General features: G+C 43.7%; 1 protein-coding gene across 7 annotated transcripts in view; it reads left to right on the forward strand.

Moving 5' to 3' along the window:
* The window catches only part of FAT3 (FAT atypical cadherin 3), a 781,930-nt gene that overhangs the window by 190,122 nt on the left and 566,518 nt on the right, over positions 1-25,290 (forward strand). For all 7 annotated transcript variants that reach the window (XM_063951425.1, XM_063951418.1, XM_063951420.1 and 4 more), the window contains one exon: positions 11,911-15,221. In XM_063951425.1, coding sequence (XP_063807495.1) covers positions 11,942-15,221 — 3,280 coding nt within the window. In that variant the 5' untranslated portion in view covers positions 11,911-11,941. The remainder of the gene's footprint in view (positions 1-11,910; positions 15,222-25,290) is intronic.

Raw genomic sequence — 25,290 nt, forward strand, 5'->3', positions numbered from 1 at the left:
CCCCTTACACATATGAGACACATTATTAATGTCCTTATAAACATAATGCGCCTTACACATTATGACAACCTTTATTAATGCCCTTTTACACATAATGTCCCTTACACATATGCCGCACATTATTAATACCCTTATACACATAATGACACACATAGTGCCCCCTACACATTTGCTGCACATTATTAGTGCCCCTATACACATAATGACACACATACAGTAGTACCCTGTTACACATATGCCGCACATTATTAATGCCCTTATACACATAATGACACACATAGTGCCCCTTACACATATGTTGCACATTATTAATGCATTTTTACATGACACACATAATGCTCCTTACACATATTCTGAACACTACTGCACAACCATCCTACTCACATACACACAACACTCACACTGCCACTAACACTGTTACCTCCTCCTCTGCTTGAATACAGATGTGTCCTCATAAATCTTGCCTCAATGCTAATGTCGGGCATATATTTTTTAATGAAAATGCATCTTATTTGCATTGCTATGTGGCTAGGATGCACAAGCAGCTTCTGCTGATTAAAATGATATGCAGCATGCCTATATACTGTGGGAGACTGTGGCTGTATCTGCATATGAAATGCTACACACAGAATATAGGCATGCCGCATATCATTTTAATCAGCAAAAGCTGCTGATGCCCCTAGGCATATCAAATGCCCTAGGCAATTGCCTAGTTTGCCTATGCCTATGGCCGGCTCTGCCCCCTGCAGTCCACATGGTTTTGCCTAAATGCTAACAAATTTGCTGCTGTGATCAACTCTGAATCCCCATGGTATGTGTGACTGGAGACCGTCGGTCACAATACCAACATCGGGATCCCGGCTGTTAGATGGCCGGCGGGGGGGGCAAGTGCAATGAAGCCCCTTGTGGGATCACTGCGCTTGTCAGCCACGAGTAGGAATAGTGCCGACTGTCGGGATAGTGAAGGCTCGGGATATAGGTACCGGTAGTGATGGAGCCATCACTATCAAGTAGTGACGGCCTCCAGGATCCACGGCACAGGCCACATTACTCCACCGAGAAAAGGTTGTGTGTCATAGATCTAGCTCTATAATGAATAGAAACCTATCTGCATTTTTCCCCTTAAGTAGAAATTCTTTGTTGGCTTGCAGTGTGGAAGTAGTTTTATGTCTGACCTAGCAAGTCTGATATCTTTTTCTTCTTCTCGCCCTTATAAAAGTATAATTCACAAGCAGCATCTCAAGGGACAGTAGCAGATAAAACCGTGGTCACAAGCTGGAACAATTTGCTGATGAACCTATTCTTGACATTAGCCGACGCTCCAGAGTGGAAATGTTCCCAGCACCTGGTAGGGAAGTGAGAAAAGTATTCATAACCCACGGCTGAATGGTGGCTGAGCCGGGATTCCTTGGGGCTGTCTAGAATTACGCTGGTTTAATGCTGAGTGGCCTTTATGTCTTGATTACTTCCAGCTAACTGGCAGATTTCTGATACATTCGCGGCATTGTCCTGGGTTTTTTTTACATTTTTTTTTTTGTTTGGGGAGCCATTTGTTCTCAGTTTACTGCACAATCTGATTTAAAATGAATTGATAGCTTGAAACTTCTGTGCCGATCATATTTTATGCCTCATATATCTTGTGTTTTGTGGGAATTTACTATATATCCCGTTTCTTATGTTACACTTGCGACTCACCCCCTCAGCTGACCACTATACGATAAATTGTTACACCGCATACTATATTTCCACCCCTTGCGAGCTGTGTAAATCTATTTCAAATGTATCTTTTCTCACCCAAAAAATTTAATATATATATTTTTTTTCATTGCAGTAAAGCGCTAGGGAATTTTACTAAAGCAATGAGAATGCGATCTTAAATGCAACATAAATGAAACATAACATAACTGGACTTCATGAAATCCCAGGCCGTCTTGTATTGCATTTTTATATTTTCTTATTCCAATTTCTTTCCCGTCTTCTCTTTATCACATCTTTTTTGAACCCAATTGGGAAGGTTTGTAACCGTGTTTAAATAAATAACAAACTGCCAAACGGTGTAATGCAGAATATGGTATTATTAGAGATTAGTAACATTTTCAAAACTGTTCCACTGAATATTTTGCCATGTTCCGGGCGTTTAGGTATGGCGGAAGTTGGCCTTAAGTGTACCATGTCCTGCCCCAACCACATTTCATGGCAGAATTAAGTCATTATCATTGTCACAGCTCTATTTTTAGTCTATACCTCCCAACACTTGACGAAATCTGGACAAGAGCTTGTGTTTGTGGCAGCTTGAGGGCATGGCCGAGTGTCACTGGGGCATGACCATTGCTTACGAGATGGTTGACCGCCATGCATGCCGCTACTTACCCTTTGAAATCTGCACCCACCGTGGCAGGGGCGTGCAACACTTATTCTTCACTGCTCTACTATGCAGAGCAGAGTGGATGGACCATGCCTCCCCAACTTCTGGGCCCATCAAGACAATGGAGTCCCTCAAATTGGGACTGTCACACCAAAATCGCGATGTGGGAGGTATACGTAGACTATAGCGAATTTACCAGTACAGTGCAGAATACCAAAAGACAAGATGGAACTGTAACGATTGTATAACCGGGCCTTTCCACACATGTAATGATATTGACTGCAGGGTCATTACTAAGGGGGTGTGAGCGAGCGGTGCCGCCACTGCCACATGGCACATGATGCATGTGGCTTGCAGGGTGCCTGCTGTAGCGCTACTGCAGAGCTGCCCCAAAGCATCCAAGGGATGTTCAGAGCAGGCATCCTGCGGGCATATATCTACTTCCCAGAGACGCCGGCCCCACCCCCTAGGCGTGACATCACCGGTATAGGTGGCGGGGCCGGCACAGGGTGCACTGCTGCCCAGTTACGCCGCTGATTGTCTGTTGCCCCCCCCCTCCACAACGTGATTGGCATGGAATTGCGCCACAATATCACTCATCCCTAGTTGCACCCTATACAACGCTATATGTACCTCTATGTTATACTATATTCCGGATTATTTATTTGTGCCTAGATCTCTATGTATAATTAAGCTGGCAGACTGCATGCACACACTGACTTTTCATCTCCCAGTTGCGAATAACCACTTGAACTGCGTTGACTGCTCGCTGAGATAATGGCTAGAATATGCTGTTTGCATAGTGAACGCTGCACAGACCATAGATGAAGTTTGTAGTATTGCCTTGTACTCATTAAACACTCTCTGCTATTTTTATTACCAACAAATCTTTTTTTGTTTGTTTTTTTATTATAAAATGAATTTGTGGAGAATACAAAGGAAATATGACTAGTAGAGTTGATGTCGGAAGGTCCAGTGTTTTAATAACTCTCTCGTACCGCAGTCATTATCCTTTGCTTTCCAGGCACTATAGACAGGCGTGGCTGGGCGAACGCTGGGCAGGTGTGTGACGTCAAATCCGGAACTGAATAGTCTGAAGTGATCGCAAGCGCTGAGTAGGTTTTGAGCTACTCTGAAACTACACAAATAAAATTGGCAGGCGCTCTGCGATACAACCGTTCGCACTTCTGCTAAGCTAAAATACACTCCCAGTGGGCGGCGGCATAGCGTTTGCACGGCTGCTAAAAACTGCTAGCGAGCGGTCAACTCGGAATGACCCCCTTTGTCCAGTGCAGCCTGTGTAATCTCCAACTCCTCTAACCATTACCGGCGCTGGCAAGTGGATGTAATGTGTAGAACATGGGGTTCTGATTCCCATCATATAATTGTAGGGGTGAGTACAGGACTGGTATCATACGCCGCCTGAAGGGCTGTCCACATGTCTTGTGCTGACACTTTCCCATGCATCATGGAATAAACATGTTGTTCCACAATGAAGCCTAGGGTTCCCATGACTTTATATACATCATCAGGATTTGGACAGTCACCTGGATTAATAGTAACCTCCCACAGCCTCTCACACTGAAGTTGTATTATTTCCGTGGGCTTTTTGTAATCAGCATAATTTTCTACATAAATTGTACAGTACAGCATCTAATCAGCCCAGAGAAAGAAAAATATTCCAGTGCGGAGCAAGTGTATCATTACTTTACAGTGTCTAAAATCTATGATCGGTTTGTTATCTCTCGGTCTGCATTTATTTGCTCGCAAAACAGGAAACTTTAAGTGGATTCATGTTTTCATGTCTTACGCTTGAGAGCTCTTATGACTCCCAGTATCCCTGTAAACTCTCTCCTCACCTCTCCAAGCGGCTTCTCTTCCTCCACTTGACCTAGATTGTGCTTCTTTATTGAGGCACTGCGGCAACAGTTTGCTCTTATCAGGAAAGGCTCGGAACATTGTGTGTCACTGCTAAGGCCGGCACAACATTTCCAGAGTTAGAAAAGAAATCAGTAAGTAATTGAACTTATACCTCAAGCAGGGGAGAAATTAATTTTTTTTCCATGTTTTTGGCTATGGAGCCTCATTCTGAGTTATTTTCTTCACTTTGTCTTTAATTGTATAGCACTGCAAATGTCCATTGCAGGGTTCAGGGCAGAAGTAAGTTAACCTGTTGCTGTCCAGCTGTTGTCAAGCTACAAGTCCCAACATCCCCTGACAGCTGCTATCTCCAGCACTATTCGGAGAACCACAGATTTCCTAGGCTTGGTCTAATGTCGATGACCAGGGCCATAGAGACTTTCGGATGGGCCTTGGGTGGGGATGTGGATTTGGCTACTGGAGGGGACATAACTAAATCTGTACCTGCTCCCTCCCCACTAGGCACCCCTATTGGTGACCATGGGTCGATTTTCGAATGATTGCGCCTGTGCATGCACCGCAATGTGCTCATTATGTGCTTGCGATGCCGACCTAGCCCCTGACGCATAGTGAGAATCGGGGTTAACCCGAATCTCACCGTGTGCATGCACCTTAACACAACACCCTGCTTTATGGCACAATACTGATATGGATGAAATATTGTAGATCAGACTCCAATTACATTGTCCTGTGAATACATAATACTTATCACAAAGGCTTTTGCTAATTCTTTTACCCAAGCTCACTGCCTTGGTGGTTGGCCCAAACATGTCTCTTGATTTCACAAGAACATACTGTACACCAGTGGGGGGGTGGTTGCGGTAATCAGAGACGTGCTGGTACGGATTTACTCGGTTTTACTCAGATCTCAAAAACGCCATCTTACTGGCTATCCGCGCTCACTTGTTTTAGATAGCCAATAAGATAAATCCAGATAAATCCAAACATTGCCTAGTTTGGCAAAAAGAACTGAGTAAATCCGAACCTGCACATCTCTAACGGTAACTCTAGCAAGCATAGGAAAAAGTGGGGAAATCTGCCCGTACCACCAAAAATGCCAAAGTAATATCAGAAAACATTATAGAAGTCTATTAGTGGGCAAAATATAACTAATCGGTGTCACTGGGAAGCAGTTAGCTTTCCCGACGAAGGGGATCCATGCCATTAATATACCGACGCCGGGATCCCGAGGGAGGACACAAACCCGGCATCGAAATATTCACGCCGGGCAAAATTCCAGCGCCAAAATACCGACAAGCGGTGGTGGTGGTGGGGTGGGGGTTAGGTTTAAGCAGTAGAAGTAGGGTTCGGGTTAGAGTGTAGCCACCGGAAGGTTAGGGTAAGGGATCAGGAAGGGAGGGTAAGGGTCAGGCACATAGAAGGGGAGGTTAGGGTTAGGCACCAAGCGGGGAGGGCTACATTTAGGGCTACATTTAGGCAGCAGGGAAGGGAGTGATAGGTTAAGGCACCACCGGGGAGGGTTAGGTTTAGGCAGTAGGGAAGGGAGTGATAGGTTAAGGCACTACCGGGGAGGGTTAGGTTTAGGCAGCAGGGAAGGGAGTGATAGGTTAAGGCACCACCGGGGAGGGTTAAGCACCCACAAGGGAGGGTTGATGTTAGGTGGCTTAATGGGGGTCTGTCCGGATTTTGATGGTCAGGATGCCGCTGTTGGTATACTTACCGCCGGCATCCCGTCCAACGGGATCTCATACTGAACACGTGTGATTAAATCAGGTCAAATGGCTGTTATAAGGATATTTTAAAAAATGCTGAAAAATGATAGAAATTTTTTTTTTCTGAAAAATAAGTGATTTTATTAAATTTGGGGTACATAAAAATGGGTATAAGTATATATTTGGGTCATTTTGGAATCAGACCGGTTACTGCGATAAACCCTATGGAGACTTATCAGCGATAATTTATAATCGCTAATAGGATACCGAATGATCGCATTTGCAATAATTTATTGCAAAACTGCGATATCGAGGCTAATTGGATATCCCCTCCCCCCAGATTTGTTAGTTTTGTTGCTGTTTCTGTTGTTATATAATATCAGTAAGATTTGTTAGTTTTGTTGCTGTTTCTGTTGTTATATAATATTAGTAAGATTTGTTAGTTTTGTTGCTGTTTCTGTTGTTATATAATATTAGCAAGATTTGTTAGTTTTGTTGCTGTTTCTGTTGTTATATAATATTAAAACAAAAAAGAGATGTATCTGCACACTTTACAGTCAGTAAACTAATTGGATTATATCAACCAGTAGAACCCCATTAGAATATATCACTCTGATAATAGAGATGATAGTGTGGGGGTGCGGCCTATATGCAACTCAAGTATAATGTAGGACAAAAAGGAGAAACCAAAAGTAGTTGCTTAGTTAGGCGCACTAAAGAAATATGTATAAATTTTAATTATTTAAAACTTAGCTTTTATTGCTTCACCTTCTAATATGCCCACTTTATGTGGGGATTACACAGCAAAACATAGAGGTTAAAGCTATACAGCGAAACGTGCACGTCGGCGTTTCAGCTGGTCTTCCACACTCCTAAATTTAAAGCAAATGGTGTAGATTCTAATTTAGAAAGATAGTTTAAATAGACCTCCACTGACGCCCCTATGAAATGTGACTACTAGAAATGAGGGCAAGTGTCAGTGGTGGTCATTAGGGAGTCAGGAGATTATATGTAATTTACTCAGAGAGCATTATGACTAACTGATCTATATGTGCTGTGGCTGATAGCAACAATACTGTGTGGTTGCGTATGGTACCTGTCATTGTGAAACACTCAGAATACAATCTGTCAATAGAATCAAATGTCATAGTAGCACTACTAGGCTGACTTATCCATTAAGCACTTATGTGTGAATGTTACAACTTGACATAGATTAACAAAGTAGCCAAATACCAATCCTATGTTACAAGTGAGTGAACACAGGTGGCTACAGTATCTTAATGAGACAGATCAGATACACATTATAGAAAATAGCCTGTATATTCCGATACAATTTATTCAACCATAGATGCAGACTGAGAAAAGAACACTTATTTAGTGAATCTCATATCTGCGCGAAATACAGGCTGTCTCAATACTTTAGTGAGAATATCAATGTGTGGTATACAACGGCAACCGCATGACTGATTGGTTCGCTATCTGTAGATACATGCAGGGTATAGGACAGATATATGATTTATTGGTTGATTAACAATTTCCCATATTAGGGACAATTACCCCTGCTTTCACCTGATAAATATTAATGATACGGTATATGAGATTAGTGTGGATAAAACCTCAAAGCAAAGAACGTTCTAAAGTTATAGAGCAAAAGTGAACACACAGTAAATAAAAACACACCATATCCACAGCAACAATTTATTGTGATAAACGGGTCCCCACATTTTGAATGGGTTAATTCATGGATTCCACAAATACAATAAATATTTCAAATTTATGAAACCGGTATATATGATACATGAAATCCTTTGAATTATAATTACTGGCCCTTTGTATATTCAAAGTTATATCACATTGTGAGAATCTGTCAATTAATATAAGTCAGACTCTCAGGGGCTCCATCAATAACTTCACTCCCACACCTGCAGGAGTAACAGTGGAAGTACCGCTTTTTAAATCTCTTCACATTCATATTTCTCTTTTTTTTCACTTATGTTTGTATGTATTGATTTTAACCTCTATGTTTTGCTGTGTAATCCCCACATAAAGTGGGCATATTAGAAGGTGAAGCAATAAAAGCTAAGTTTTAAATAATTAAAATTTATACATATTTCTTTAGTGCGCCTAACTAAGCAACTACTTTTGGTTTCTCCTTTTTGTCCTACGTTATATAATATTAGTAAGATTTGTTAGTTTTGTTGCTGTTTTTGTTGTTATATAATATTAGTAAGATTTGTTAGTTTTGTTGCTGTTTTTGTTGTTATACAGGTTGAGTATCCCATATCCATATATTCCGAAATACGGAATATTCCGAAATACGGACTTTTTTGAGTGAGAGTGAGATAGTGAAACCTTTGTTTTTTGATGGCTCAATGTACTCAAACTTTGTTTAATACACAAAGTTATTAAAAATATTGTATTAAATGACCTTCAGACTGTGTATATAAGGTGTATATGAAACATAAATGAATTGTGTGAATGTAGACACACTTTGTTTAATGCACAAAGTTATAAAAAATATTGGCTAAAATTACCTTCAGGCTGTGTGTATAAGGTGTATATGTAACATAAATGTATTCTGTGCTTAGATTTAGGTCCCATCACCATGATATCTCACTATGGTATGCAATTATTCCAAAATACGGAAAAATCCCATATCCAAAATACCTCTGGTCCCAAGCATTTTGGATAAGGGAGACTCAACCTGTATAACATCAGTAGAGTTATTATCATTTGAGGCAGAATTTCCATAGCTTCAGAGTCCACGTTTTAAGGATTTCCAGTCTTGTATCCAGATCGTTAAATCAAATTGACTGAGGTACTTATCAAGTCACGTGTGCTCGGTCATGGATATCATTAAAATTTGGAACGTAATGGCCAAATGTATTCAACTCTGATTTGAGGGAATGCAAAGTGTCTGCGAAGGCGGTGAGGTAGGTTAACGGGCTGGACCCTCGGGTCTTTATTTGTGGATTCCATAAAATGGGCTTGATTCATGTTTGTAAGCAAAGCAAAAAAGCAAGCAACAAGGCAAAACCATGTGCACTGCTGGTGGGGCAGTTGTAACATGTGCAGAGAGAGTTAGATTTGGGTGGGTTGTGTTCAAACTGAAATCTAAAATGCAGTGTAAAAATAAAGCTAACATTTATGGCCTACAGTCAGGGCCGGTTCTAAGATTTGTGGCGCCCTGGGCAAAATATGGGGGCGTGGCTTCAATTGGGGGCGTGGTCAATGCGCTGAAAGAAAAAAGAAAAATAAATAAAAAGTATACTTACCATCCCCGTTCCTGATCCAGACCCCCTCCGCCGGCGGCGCCGCTCTTCTCCTCTACTCTCTTCTCTTCGATCTATGGGAGAGACGTTATTACGTCTCTCCCATAGAACAGCATAGACACTAGAGGTCAATTATGACCCCTAGTGTCTGTGCCACTATGCTGTGCGGTGCGCGATGACGTCATCGCGCATCCCACAGCAAAGGTCCTCTAGACGAAGGGAAACTAGACCGTAGCGTCTAGTTTCCCTTCATGGAGAGGACCTTTGCTGTGCGGTGCGCGATGACGTCATCGCGCACCGCACAACTAAGGTCCTCTCAATGAAGGGAAACTAGACGCTACGCGTCTGGTTCCCTTCAAAGCGGGGGGGCACAGCAGGGCACTGCGGAGGGCACAGTGGCGGATCTTGCCCTGGTGCGGCGCCCTCCGGATGGCGCCGGCGCCCTCCGGAAGGCGGCGCCCCGGGCAAAAGTACCGCTTGCCCGTGGCAAGAACCGCCACTGCCTACAGTACATGCAAAAGCAGCTAGTATTTACCTTGATAAAAAAAAAGAATTATTTGCTCCCCTAGCATGGTAACGTGGTTTATTCCAGACACAAATTGACTTTTTTTGCCTTACTTACAATCATGAATCAGGCCCAGTGAGTCCTGGGCATATTCTGGACGGATTACAGTATAGGCGTAGCGAATGTGTTTTCATTTTTAATGCAGGAATGCTGAATGTTACTTTCAGTCACAGGAGACAGGGTAGATAGATGAAAGACTCACATTTAATAAAACTGCTTTGGGTGATGCATTATTTATGCTAATATGGAAATGGCTGCAGATCCACTTTAGAAGTAGAGGCCTATATACTAAGCCTTGGCTGGAGGTAAAATGGACATAGATAAAGTACCAGCCAATCAGCTCCTAACTGTCATTTTTCAAAGCCAGCCTGTGACATGGCAGTTAGGAGCTGATTGGCTGGTCCTCTATCTCCGTACACTTTATCTCAATCCGAGGCTTAGTAAATAGATCCCATAATATCTAAGTTTTTTTAGATTATATATGAATAGCACCTCCATGGCCCTAATTTAGAACGAGAACTACCGAACAACAAGATAAGTGCAGCAAAACACCATGAATTGAAACCGAATGAGCTGGAGGAATTAAACGTGAAGCACTCGCATGGACTTAAGTGCTTTAGAAACCATTGATAATTGTAACGGGAAAGTCTCAATTGCTTTAAATTCTGAAAGTCACAATAAACTTTTTTTTTTTTTTACGATACAATGCGTTCGTTGAAACCCGCTCATTGTTTAGAGAATAACGGCTCTGTACAGAGTCGCAGGCTTTTACTTTTTTTTTATTTTTTTATTCCTGTGATTTTCATTAAATACTGGCATCTTGTATAAAGAAATAACAGCGTGATGTTTGGCACCAAGCTCATCTGTAGCTAAGTAATGCACTTAGAATCATTACAAGCCTTAAATGCTCTCATTGAGGACTCTAATTGCATTTTAAATTGGTTTGTTTTTCAGTTGAATGGGCCAGAATGCACCGGGAGAGAGAGGAAAAACAAAGTGAGACAAAAAAAAAAAAAGTTTCCTCTATCAAAAAGTGCTCATTAGTCGGAATTGCGACTTCTTCTAACTAAGAGCACATCGTGTAGTGTGTGAACTGTATGCTATTGTGTTAATCATTTTCACTTAAACCGTAGTGTAATTGTGGCCACAGACAGGGTCCTTAGACTACTGCGTTCAAAATAGAACTCTGGTCCTACAACCGCGGAGCAGTCTAAATACAGCACTTTATCAGTCATTGCAAACAACAATCATGATTTTAGTTGCAGAACTTACTATTGCAATGTCTTCTCTGTTCCACTGAAGTCCAGCATGTCAGATATTCTCTTTATTTCAAATAAATTGACTTGATTGTTCACTTTTTGATCAAAATTACTAAGATATGTCTCGTCTCCGACATGCTCAATTGGAGCTATTTGCCTCCCGCCCCCAAGGTTTCCACTGAAGGTAGGAACCACTGGACTAGCTACCCTGGGTATATATTAAATGTGGATTGGAATGATATATCGTCCATATCATCTAATGTGTACTGCCGATCGACCGCTCCCATGGGCCGTTCCCTTGGTCATCCCGTCGGGCGTGCTGAACACCGAATGGGATGACTAAGGGAACGGCGGCATGCATTTTTAATGTGGTGGGCAATGATACATTACACCGTCGTCCACTGCATCGCGCAGTATGTACAGGTAGCACGATATATCGCCCCGTCAGTCGTGCTGTTGGCTGGGGTAACCATCGCTCTGATGTTCTGCTGGACTTACTCTATATATTTTAAGAAGAAATATATTTTATTTATAGTGTACGTAAATGTTCAGTAAATGCGGGTTTATGAATAGTAATAGTGAAATAGTGTCCCCCTGATTCATTATATTGTGCACTATTACTACTAATATGACTAGTATTATATCTAGCAGCAAGGCAAAAACCCTCAATAACTTCAAGTAATCTGAAGGTTTAAACTGCTGTATGAATATTAAGTGTCTGGCACATGTCATTAGAGGATCAGTATATTGTGCAATATGTTTGCGTTTTTCATCTCGAGTTGTAGTTACTGTACATATTGACTTTGTGCTAAAGCGTAATATTTTCTAACAATTTTCTTTCTTTTATCTGTTTCAGGAAGAACAAAAACTATGGAATAGCTATAAACATGGATATCCTGAGAGGCATTGGGACATCGCCCTCTTATATTACCTTAGTATTTTTACATTTGTTCTTTAAATTATGCCTCGCTCTTCAAGGAACCTCTCCTCAGATCTTCCAGTTTACACACCCCATGTACAATGCCACCGTTTACGAAAACTCAGCAGCCCGGACATACCTCAACAGTCAAACCAAGATTGGCATTCGGTTAGCCAACCTGTCCTGGGACATAAAATTCAGGATAATGTCCGGAGATGAAGAAGGGTTTTTTAAAGCTGAAGAGGTTGTAATTGGAGACTTTTGTTTCCTACGCATTCGAACAAAAGGAGGAAATTCTGCCATTCTAAATAGAGAAATTCAAGACAGCTATTTATTATCAATAAAGGCTTCAGTTAGAGGGGAAGACTTAGAGGGTTGGACAAAGGTCAGCGTGCAGGTCTTAGATATGAACGATTTGAGACCCCTCTTCTCTCCAACAACTTACTCCGTTACCATTGCAGAAAGTACCCCGATAAGGACTAGTATTGCACAGGTCACTGCCACCGATGCCGATATTGGATCCAATGGTGAATTTTATTACTACTTCAAGAGTAAGGTAGATCTGTTCTCCGTCCATCCTACCAGTGGGGTGGTTTCACTGAGCGGACGACTAAATTACGATGAGAAAAATAGATACGACCTGGAAGTTTTAGCCGTAGATCGTGGGATGAAACTGTACGGCAACAATGGCGTCAGCAGCACCGCAAAACTCTTTGTTCACATTGAACGTATTAATGAACACGCTCCCACAATCACTGTGGTAACTCACATTCCATCCATGTTGGACGTGGACCCTTCCTATGCCATTGTTACTATTGACGACGTTGACGAGGGTGCCAATGGGGACATCGAATCTGTTTCTATTGTCGCAGGAGACACCTTGCAGCAGTTCTCATTGGTGAAGGAGGGAAAGTGGATGAATGAGTATAAAATCAAACAAAAAAGTCCCATTGATTGGGACAGTTTTCCGTACGGTCTGAATTTGACTCTTCAGGTGAAGGACAAAGGGTCTCCGCAGAAGTCTTCTGAATTGAACTACGTGCATATTGCTAGTCCCAAAAAGCAAAAGGTCAAGGCTCAGTTTGAAAAAGATGTTTACGATGTGACCGTCAGTGAATTCTCTCCACCTGGCGCCGTGGTAACAGCAGTGAAAGCGCACCCAGCAACCGCATCTGTGGAATACAAAATTTCTGAAAGTCAGGATTCTGAGTATTTTAAGATTAACTCCAGGACTGGACTGATCACCACAGTCCGTCATTTAAACATGGATGGGAAAGATACCTATGAGATAGAAGTGGTGCTTAAAGACGATGATATTAAAGCAAAAGTCATTATTAAGTTGGAAGACGCCAATGATAACATTCCAGAGTTCCAACAAAACACATACGAGGCGTTTGTCAATGAAAGTGTTCCCATTGGAACTAGTATTTTAATGGTTTCCGCGTCTGACAAGGACAAAGGAGAAAATGGTTACATTACTTACAGCATTGCTAGTTTAAGTTCTTTGCCTTTTGCCATTAACCAGTTTACAGGAATCATTAGTACATCAGACGTTCTTGATTTTGAGTCATCTCCTGAGAGCTACAGGTTTGTTGTAAGGGCCTCAGATTGGGGTTCCCCGTATCGCCATGAGAGTGAAGTGAATGTGACGATTAATATCGGAAACATAAACGATAATAAGCCATTATTTGAGAAGGTATCTTGCCAAGGTGTCATCTCTTTCGATTTCCCAACTGGTGGACACATCACCGCGGTTTCCGCCATTGACGTAGATGAATTAGAGCTGGTCAAGTATAAAATAATATCAGGAAACGAGCTAGGATTCTTCTTCCTGAATCCAGATTCAGGGGTTTTGCAGCTTAAAAAATCCTTTATCAGTTCTGGTCTGAGAAACAGTAACTTTGCACTTAAGATCACCGCTACTGATGGTGAAAACTTTGCAGATCCCATGTTTGTTAACATCACCATTGTACATGGCAAGGTACCCAATAAGTATTTTGACTGTAAAGAAACGAGAGTGGCCCAGAAACTAGCAGAAAAGCTACTGAAAAAGTCAAAGGCCAACGCCAGGCTAAATTATGAAGACACGTTGTTTGATTACTTTTCAATAAACAGGCAGCCCCCCCAGTTTGACAAATCATTTCCGTCAGATGTCTCGGTTAAAGAGGACCTTCCAGTGGGAGCCTCTGTGCTTAAAATTAAAGCCACAGATCCTGATTCTGGATTCAATGGAAAGGTGCTTTACACGATCACAGATGGCAATACAGATAGCTGCTTTGCCATTGATATGGAATCTGGTCAACTCAGTGTTTTGATGCCAATGGACCGAGAGACAACAGATAAATATCTTCTTAATATCACAGTCTATGACTTAGGCAGTCCTCAGAGATCTTCATGGCGACTTTTAACTATCCATATAAATGATGCCAATGATAACAGCCCCATATTCCTACAGGAAAGCTATTTAGCGAACACCCTAGAGAGCACAAGCATAGGGACCGAGCTGATTCAAGTAGAAGCTCGAGACAAGGATCTTGGACCAAACGGTGAAGCCACTTACTCCATTTTAACGGACACAAAAAAGTTTGCGATTAACAGCTCAACTGGAATAGTGTATGTAGCCGATCAATTGGACAGAGAGCTTATGTCCAACTACACATTGAAAATCGAGGCAAGAGACAAAGCCGAAAATGGTCAACAGCTTTTTTCGGTGGTTACTTTGAAGGTCTACCTGGATGATGTCAATGATTGTTCTCCAGTTTTTATCCCTTTCAGCTACACTGCCAGGGTGCTTGAAGATCTGCCGGTGGGCACTGTAATATCTTGGCTTGAAACCCAAGACCCTGACCTCGGTCTAGGAGGCCAAGTACGGTATTCGCTGGTGAATGACTACAATGGAAGGTTTGAGATTGATAAAACCAGTGGAGCTATTCGCTTGAACAAAGAATTAGATTATGAAAAACAACAGTTTTATAATCTAACTGTACGGGCCAAGGACAAGGGGCGCCCTGTTTCGCTTTCGTCTGTGTCGTTTGTGGAAGTGGAAGTGGTAGACGTCAATGAGAATCTTCACACACCATACTTTACGGATTTTGCTGTAACTGGATTTATAAAAGAGAATTCACGCATTGGGACAAGTGTTCTGCAAGTCTTGGCAAAAGATGAAGACAACGGCCGGGATGGGGAAATACAGTATTCCATAAGAGACGGCAGCGGTTTGGGGAGATTTAGCATCGATGAAGAAACTGGTAGGTGTCGTAAAGTATATTTATCTCCAGTATATTGTAGCTGCTGAATGGGATATATACAAAAGTATGGCTGAGCCCTTAGCAGGAGTTCAGGAAATATGGGTCTATTTACTAAGCCTTGGAGAGAGATAAAATGGATGGAGATACAGTATCAGCCAATCAGCTCCTACCTGCCATGTTACAGAACGTGTTTGAAAAATTACAGGAGCTGGTTAAGTGGTACTTTATCTCCGACTACTTTATTCCTCTTCAAGTCTTAGTACATAGACTCCATAGGGGGACATTTACTAAGCAGTGATAAGAGCGGAGAAGTGAGCCAGTGGAGAAGTGGCCCCATCAACCAATCAGCAGCTCTGTATCATTTTATAGTATGCAAATTATAGATGTTACTTCAGTGCTGATTGGTTGCCATGGGCAACTTCTCCACTGGCTCACTTCTCCGCTCTTATCACTGCTTAGTAAATGTCCCCCATAGTCATCAAAGGGAGTATGCAAAAGCTCTATAATGGTCAGTTGCACAGTGCATGCATTTTAGATTAGAAAACATTTCTCTGTGGTATGATACAATCATTGGAAGCTAAACTGAAAGCAAAAAAATGTAGATTTTGTGCGGTATATTTACTGTTGCTCATAACAGCCAATCAGATTCTACTTCTCATGTATCTAGAACCTTCTAGAAGATAATAGCTAGATTTTCATTGGTTGCTCTGGGCAACATCTCCACTTTAAAAAACCCACACTTTAGTAAATATATACCCTTATGTCTCTGAAAATTTGAGCTAATTAAATAATTGGTTCTCTCTGATTTCTTTGGAAAAGTTGGATGAACCTCCTACATGTGCAGTCACTTCTGTTACATCTTACGAGGGCATTGTGTGGTTATAGTGGGTAGGAAACTTGGGGCAGCCTAGTAGTAGAATGAGGGAGATTACGGTAGATATCAGCAGAAATTGCCCCTTATGCAGAGTTGTATGCAAGTCGACCATATTTGCCCCTCCCCACATTGCGTGCACAGAACTAAATGTGTATTTTCGCCCATATACAGAGGTGTTTACATCAAGCTAATCTCGTACGATTAGCTTCATCATGAACATCAGTGTGCACTTGCAATAGATACATCTAAAAACAGGCGTCTACTCTATATATACACTTAGGGCCAACTCTGCATAGCTCTGTTACGTCCCTTCAGTTGCAAGTGAAGATGAGACTGAAATGCGGGCAATTGATTCCAGGGGATGCGCAGTGCAAAAACATGCAAGATACGCTGCACAAGTGGGAGTGCGTTTAACTGGGCATCAGTCCCATAGTGTTTGGCCATTAGTAAGAAACTGCAGGTAATGAGTATAGGAGTGATATCTAAATATGAATTTCTCAGTGAGTTAAACTACCTGTCACATCTCACAGTGGGGGAGATGTATCAAGCCTTGGAGAGTGATACAGCTTCTAACTGTCATTTATCTAACACTGTCTTTTAAATGACAGTTAGATGCTCATTGCTTTGGCCTGTACTTTATCTCTCTCCACTTTATCACTCTCCAAGGTTTAAATCAACTCCCTTAGTGTGTATTGGGCCTTGTTTATGTATCTAATCTACAGGTCATGAAATAGTGAAATGAGTGTCTTTTTTTCACATTAACGTGGCCCAGCAACCAGCGCAGCGTGCGCCCTCTGAAAGAATCCTACATTTCATTGTAACTGCAATTTTCTTTTTTTACAATGGCATTAAAAAATTGTTAATAAAGAGCTGACATCAGAGGAAACGTCAAAGCGAGAAGTAATAGCCCAATATTCACCTTTGCGCGTAGTAGCCAGGCCAAGAACTTCCGCTGAATCAGCTTGGTAACTTGGACCGCTGCCTGTTGAGATCTGTGTAAAAGCCATTCGGCAATATGATCTCTGATACTTGGGAGTCATTAGCGGATTGCTATTGGTCTGGTGGCAGTGAAAACACCTCTGAATAATTAATCTTCTGTCTAGTTACAGAGAGAGTCACGGATTGAATTACGTTACACTGACAGGGCTGTTTGTTTACCGTTTGTTTAGTTCATGTGCTCATTATGAAGTGGTCATCGATTTTAGGTTAAAGGTTCTGCCGCAAATCTAGATGTGTCATGGCTTATTAGCTAAGGTAATTAATGAAGACTGGCGGTACATAGGCATTACGTCTTTATATATATATATTTTTATTTTTTATTTTTTTTCCGTGTGTGTAAGGGAGTTATGTACTGTGGGGGTAATTCAGAGTTGATCGCAGCAGCAAATTTGTTAGCAGTTGGGCAAAACCATGTGCACTGCAGGGGGGCAGATATAATATGTGCAGAGAAAGTTAGATTTGGGTGGGTTATTTTGTTTCTGTGCAGGGTAACCTTATTCTCTATCGTCCTAGTGGATGCTGGGGTTCCTGAAAGGACCATGGGGAATAGCGGCTCCGCAGGAGACAGGGCACAAAAAGTAAAGCTTTAGGATCAGGTGGTGTGCACTGGCTCCTCCCCCTATGACCCTCCTCCAAGCCTCAGTTAGATTTTTGTGCCCGGCCGAGAAGGGTGCAATCTAGGTGGCTCTCCTAAAGAGCTGCTTAGAATAGTTTAGCTTAGGTTTTTTATTTTACAGTGAGTCCTGCTGGCAACAGGATCACTGCAACGAGGGACTTAGGGGAGAAGAAGTGAACTCACCTGCGTGCAGGATGGATTGGCTTCTTGGCTACTGGACATTAGCTCCAGAGGGACGATCACAGGTACAGCCTGGATGGTCACCGGAGCCTCGCCGCCGGCCCCCTTGCAGATGCTGAATCGAGAAGAGGTCCAGAATCGGCGGCAGAAGACTCCTCAGTCTTCTTAAGGTAGCGCACAGCACTGCAGCTGTGCGCCATTTCCTCTCAGCACACTTCACACGGCAGTCACTGAGGGTGCAGGGCGCTGGGAGGGGGGCGCCCTGGGAGGCAAATGAAAACCTTTTTTGGCTAAAAATACCTCACATATAGCCTCCGGGGGCTATATGGAGATATTTAACCCCTGCCAGAATCCGTTAAGAGCGGGAGACGAGGCCGCCGAAAAAGGGGCGGGGCCTATCTCCTCAGCACACAGCGCCATTTTCCCTCACAGAAAGGCTGGAGGGAAGGCTCCCAGGCTCTCCCCTGCACTGCACTACAGAAACAGGGTTAAAACAGAGAGGGGGGGCACTAATTTGGCGTTAGAAATATATAAAAAAGATGCTATAAGGGAAAACACTTATATAAGGTTGTCCCTATATAATTATAGCGTTTTTGGTGTGTGCTGGCAAACTCTCCCTCTGTCTCTCCAAAGGGCTAGTGGGTCCTGTCCTCTATCAGAGCATTCCCTGTGTGTGTGCGGTGTGTCGGTACGTGTGTGTCGACATGTATGAGGACGATGTTGGTGAGGAGGCGGAGCAATTGCCTGTAATGGTGATGTCACTCTCTAGGGAGTCGACACCGGAATGGATGGCTTATTTAGGCAATTACGTGATAATGTCAACACGCGCCAAGGTCGGTTGACGACATGAGACGGCCGACAAACAATTAGTACCGGTCCAGACGTCTCAAAAACACCGTCAGGGGTTTTAAAACGCCCGTTTACTTTAGTCGGTCGACACAGACACAGACAGGGACACTGAATCCAGTGTCGACGGTGAATAAACAAACGTATTCCTTATTAGGGCCACACGTTAAGGGCAATGAAGGAGGTGTTACATATTTCTGATACTACAAGTACCACAAAAGAGGGTATTATGTGGGATGTGAAAAAACTACCGTAGTTTTTCCTGAATCAGATAAATTAAATGAAGTGTGTGATGATGCGTGGGTTCCCCCCGATAGAAAATATGGGCGGTATACCCTTTCCCGCCAGAAGTTAGGGCGCGTTGGGAAACACCCCTTAGGGTGGATAAGGCGCTCACACACTTATCAGAACAAGTGGCGGTACCGTCTATAGATAGGGCCGTCCTCAAGGAGCCAGCTGACAGGAGGCTGGAAAAATATCATAAAAAGTATATACACACATACTGGTGTTATACTGCGACCAGCGATCGCCTCAGCCTGGATGTGCAGAGCTGGGGTGGCTTGGTCGGATTCCCTGACTAAAAATATAGAGCATTTAAAGGATGTATTTCTATATATGCGAGATGCACAGAGGAATATTTGCACTCTGGCATCAAGAGTAAGTGCAATGTCCATATCTGCCAGAAGATGTTTATGGACACGACAGTGGTCAGGTGATGCAGATTCCAAACGGCACAAAGGTGTATTGCCGTATAAAGGAAGAGGAGTTATTTGGGGTCGGTCCATCGGACCTGGTGGCCACGGCAACTGCTGGAAAATCCACCGTTTTTACCCTAAGTCACATCTCTGCAGAAAAAGACACCGTCTTTTCAGCTTCAGTCCTTTCGTCCCTATAAGAGTCATATCTGCCCAGGGATAGAGGAAAGGGAAGAAGACTGCAGCAGGCAGCCCATTCCCAGGAACAGAAGCGTTCCACCGCTTCTGACAAGCTTTCAGCATGACGCTGAGACCGTACAGGACCCCTGGATCCTACAAGTAGTATCCCAGGGGTACAGTTTGGAATGTCGAGACGTTTCCCCTGCGCAGGCTCCTGAAGTCTGCTTTACCAAGGTCTCCCTCCGACAAGGAGGCAGTATGGGAAAAAATTCACGAGCTGTATTCCCAGCAGGTGATAATTAAATTACCCCTCCTACAACAAGAAAAGGGGTATTATTCCACACTATATTGTGGTACTGAAGCCAGAAGGCTAGGTGAGACCTATTCTAAATCTAAAAAAATTTGAACACTTACAAAGGTTCAAATCAAGATGGAGTCACTCAGAGCAGTGATAACGAACCGGGAAGAAGGGGACTATCTGGTGTCCCGAGACATCAGGGATGCTTACTTCCATGTCCCAAATTTGCCCTTATCACTAAGGGTACCTCAGGTTCGTGGTACAGAACTGTCACTATCAGTTTCAGACGCTGCCGTTTGGATTGTCTACGGCACCCCGGGTCTTTACCAAGGTAATGGCCGAAATGATGGTTCTTCTTCGAAGAAAAGGCGTCTTAATTATCCCTTACTTGGACGATCTCCTGATAAGGGCAAAGTCCAGGGAACAGTTGGAGGTCGGAGTAGCACTATCTCGGATACTGTTACAACAGCAGGGGTGGATTCTAAATATTCCAAAATCGCAGCTGATCCCGACAACAAGTCTCCTGTGCTTAGGGATGATTCTGGACACAGTCCAGAAAAAGGTGTTTCTCCCGGAAGAGAAAGCCAGGGAGTTATCCGAGCTAGTCAGGAACCTCCTAAAATCAGTGCATCATTGCACAAGGGCCATGGTAAAAAAATGGTGACTTCCTTCGAAGCAATTCCAGTCGGCAGATTTCATGCAAGAACTTTTCAGTGGGATCTGCTGGACAAATGGTCCGGATCGCATCTTCAGATGCATCAGCGGATAACCCTATATCCAAGGACAAGGGTGTCTCTCCTGTGGTGGTTACAGAGTGCTCATCTTCTAGAGGGCCGCAGATTCGGCATTCAGTTTTGGATGTTGGTGACCACGGAGGCCAGCCCGAGAGGCTGGGGAGCAGTCACACAAGGAAAAAATTTCCAGGGAGTGTGATCAAGTCTGGAGATTTTTCTCCACATAAATATAGCTAAGGGTAAATTTATAATGCTCTAAGCTTAGCAAGACCTCTGCTTCAAGGTCAGCCGGTATTGATCCAGTGGGATAAAACATCACGGCAGTCGCCCACGTAAATAGACAGGGCGGCACAAGAAGCAGGAGGGCAGTGGCAAAAACTGCAAGGACTTTTCGCTGGGCGGAAAATCATGTGATAGCACTGTCAGCAGTGTTTCATTCCGGGAATGGAAACTGGGAAGCAGACTTCCTCAGTAGGCACGACCTCCACCCGGCAGAGTGGGAACTTCATGGGGAAGTTTTCCACATAATTGTAAACCGTTGGGAATTACCAAAGGTGGACATGATGGCGTCCCGTCTGAACAAAAAACGGGACAGGTATTGCGCCAGGTTAAGAGACCCTCAGGCAATAGCTGTGGACGTTCTGGTAACACCGTGGGTGTACCAGTCGGTGTATGTGTTCCATCCTCTGCTTTTCATACCTAAGGTACTGAGAATTATAAGACGTAGAGGAGTAAGAACTATACTCATGGCTCCGGATTGGCCAAGTAGGACTTGGTACCCGGAACTTCAAGAGATGCTCACAGAGGACTTATGGCCTCTGCCGCTAAGAAGGGACTTGTTTCAGCAAGTACCGTGTCTGTTCCAAGACTTACCGCAGCTGCGTTTGACGGCATGGCGGTGGAACGCCGGATCCTAAGGGAAAAGGCATTCAGGAAGAGGTCATTCCTACCCTGGTCAAAGCCAGAAAGGAGGTGACCGCACAACATTATCACCACATGTGGCGAAAATATGTTGCGTGGTGTGAGGCCAGGAAGGCCCCACGAAGAAATTTCAACTCGGTCGATTCCTGCATTTCTTGCAAACAGGAGTGTCTATGGGCCTCAAATTGGGGTCCATTAAGGTTCAAATTTCGGCCCTGTCGATTTTTCTTCCAGAAAGAATTGGCTTCAGTTCCTGCAGTCCAGAAGTTTGTCAAGGGAGTATTGCATATACAACCCCCTTTTGTGCCTCCAGTGGCACTGTGGGATCTCAACGTAGTTCTGGGATTCCTCAAAACACATTGGTTTAAAACCAGTCAAATCTGTGGATTTGAAGCATCTCACATGAAAAGTGAACATGCTCTTGGACCTGGCCTGGACCAGGCGAGTGTCAAATTGGTGGTTTTTTTCTCAAAAAAGCCCATATCTGTTTGTCCATTCGGACAGGGCAGAGCTGCGGACTCGTCCCCAGTTCTCTCCCTAAGGTGGTGTCAGTGTTTCACCTGAACCAGCTTATTGTGGTGTCTTGCGCCTACTAGGGACTTGGAGGACTCCAAGTTGCTAGATGTGGTCAGGGCCCTGAAAATATAGGTTCCAGGACGGCTGGAGTCAGGAAAACTGACTTGCTGTTATCCTGTATGCACCCAACAAACTGGGTGCTCTTGCTTTTAAGCAGACTTTTGCTAGTTGGATGTGTAATATAATTCAGCTTGCACATTCTGTGGCAGGCCTGCCACAGCCAAAATATGTAAATGCCCATTCCACAAGGAAGGTGGGCTCATCTTGGGCGGCTGCCCGAGGGGTCTCGGCTTTACAACTTTGCCGAGCGGCTATTTAGTCAGGGGCAAACACGTTTGTAAAATCCTACAAATTTGATACCCTGGCTAAGGAGGACCTGGAGTTCTCTCATTCGGTGCTGCAGAGTCATCCGCACTCTCCCGCCCGTTTGGGAGCTTTGGTATAATCCCCATGGTCCTTTCAGGAACCCCAGCATCCACTAGGACGATAGAGAAAATAAGAATTTACTTACCGATAATTCTATTTCTCGGAGTCCGTAGTGGATGCTGGGCGCCCATCCCAAGTGCGGATTATCTGCGATACTTGTACATAGTTACAAAAATCGGGTTATTATTGTTGTGAGCCATCTTTTCAGAGGCTCCGCTGTTATCATACTGTTAACTGGGTTCAGATCACAGGTTGTACAGTGTGATTGGTGTGGCTGGTATGAGTCTTACCCGGGATTCATAAATCCTTCCTTATTGTGTTCGCTCGTCCGGGCACAGTACCTAACTGAGGCTTGGAGGAGGGTCATAGGGGGAGGAGCCAGTGCACACCACCTGATCCTAAAGCTTTACTTTTTGTGCCCTGTCTCCTGCGGAGCCGCTATTCCCCATGGTCCTTTCAGGAACCCCAGCATCCACTACGGACTCCGAGAAATAGAATTATCGGTAAGTAAATTCTTATTTTTAGGCTGCTTTATTTTTACACTGCAATTCAGATTTCAGTTTGAACACACCCCACCCAAATCTAACTCTCTCTGCACATGTTACATCTGCCCCCCATGCAGTGCACATGGGGGGTCATTCCGAGTTGATCGCATGCTATCAACTTTTTGCAGGTCTGCAATCAGGTTAAATCTCTGCAAAACTGCGCATGCGTATGCACCGCAATGCGCAGGCGCTTCGTACGGGTACAAAGAGGAACGGTGCTGTGCAATGGATTTAACGAAGAATCCATTCGCACAGCCGATCGCAAGGTGATTGACAGAAAGAGGGCGTTTGTGGGTGTCAACTGACCGTTTTCTGGGAGTATTTGGAAAAACGCAGGCGTGTCCAAGCGTTTGCAGGGCGGGTGTCTGACGTCAATTCCGGGAGCAAAATGACTGAAGTGATCGCAGCGGCTGAGTAAGTCCAGAGCTACTCAGAAACGACAAAAAACTTTTTGGTGCCATCGGCTGCAAAAGCGTTCGCTCACTTGCAAAGCGAAAATACACTCCCCCACAGGCGGCGACTATCTGATCGCAGCACAGCAAAAAGTTGCTAGCGAGCGATCAACTCGGAATGACCCCCATGGTTTTGCCCATCTGCTAACAAATTTGCTGCTGCGATCAACTCTGAATTAGGCCCTGTGTTCCTTTGTTTGAAGAGATGATTGTGTGGTGGCAACAACAACATATAAGTAAATGTAATATTTTAAATAGTGCCTGCGACACCTACACGTAGTGGATGATGTCACACAGCCAGTGATGTCACTATGTCCTAGTTTATTAGAATAATGGTTCAGTTCTACTGTGTGTGGGCGAACACAGGCGTAATCTATCATGGGTGTAGGGTGGGTACCCAGTCTCTAGGTCGACAGTCATTAGGCCAACCACTATTGGTCGACATGTATTAGGTTGACTTGGTCTATAGGTCACATGTACTAGGTCAACATGGAAAAAGGTCAACATGAGTTTTTTACATTTTATCTTAAGTTTTTGAACTTCATACTTTACGATCCACGTGGACTACCATTGGGAATAGTAACCTGTGCCGAGCGCAGTGAGGCATTTGCTCGCCATGCGAGGGGACACGGTGCACTAATTGGGGTTCCCGGTCACTTTACGAAGAAAACGACACCAAGAAAATGAAAAACACTCATGTCGTCATTTTTCCATGTCGACCTTGTTCATGTTGACCTAATGACCGTGTGAACCTATTTCAGGTGTTGACATAGTCACTGTCGACCAATAGTGGTCGACCTAATGACTGTCGACCTACAGGTAAGTGTGGTCGACCCTATGATCCACACCTGTAGGGTGCGCAGTGTACAAGCGCCCATAGGTCTACACCCTGCACCGAGGACTGACCACTGTGCCTAGTCGTGTGATCCGCCCATGACGCCATCATTCTATTCATTTGTTCATAAAGATGGCGCTGCACGGGAGCTACCAAAGACTCTGCTCTCTTCTGTGCTTACACCATGTATACGAAGGTATCACCGGAAAGATGGCGCCGCACAAAGCATGGCACGAGCAGGCACATTCAAACAGGTAAGGGGAAAGCCCTATGCACCAACCCCTACTTCATAATACACCCCTGCTGGTGACCGGTGCTATTTAAAGTAAAACTTTAACTTTGGAGGGTCTTTTTTATGCGTTGACAACCAAATCATCTCTTTAAACAATGGGACATGGTAGATCTGACTGACAAGCTGTGAAATTACCCAGTGCGGGGATTTATTGCATAGATCCTAACCTCCGCACTGAGCAATTTACTTGTACAGATAAGCTGACAGTCTCCTCAGCTTTCATCCATCTGGCAATAGCCGACGAGTGAGAGCAGCAATCCAATAGTGGCTACATACATATTCCCTTTTTATATAGGTTTAAAAACTGATGGCAGTACAGAGCTACGGTGTATAATTGGCAGGTATGCTTGGAATATATTACAAACTCACAGCATTAATCCTTGGCTTTGAAAAATTGGGTTGTTACAGATCTTTACAGGTCTGGATAGTTTATTGCGAAGCAGTACAGCTAGGGGTTAATTGTTCTAGATATGGTCTATTTTCTGTTCATCCTCAAGGCAAAACCTGTATCGGCTTGACATCTCTGTATTGAGGCAGCTTGGAAGTGCTGTCAGATCAGGAGTGAGATGAATCAGAAGCAGATCATTTCCATTCTGTCCG

The sequence above is a fragment of the Pseudophryne corroboree genome, chromosome 2, assembly GCF_028390025.1.
Source record: "Pseudophryne corroboree isolate aPseCor3 chromosome 2, aPseCor3.hap2, whole genome shotgun sequence".
Classification (NCBI taxonomy): Eukaryota; Metazoa; Chordata; class Amphibia; order Anura; family Myobatrachidae; genus Pseudophryne; species Pseudophryne corroboree.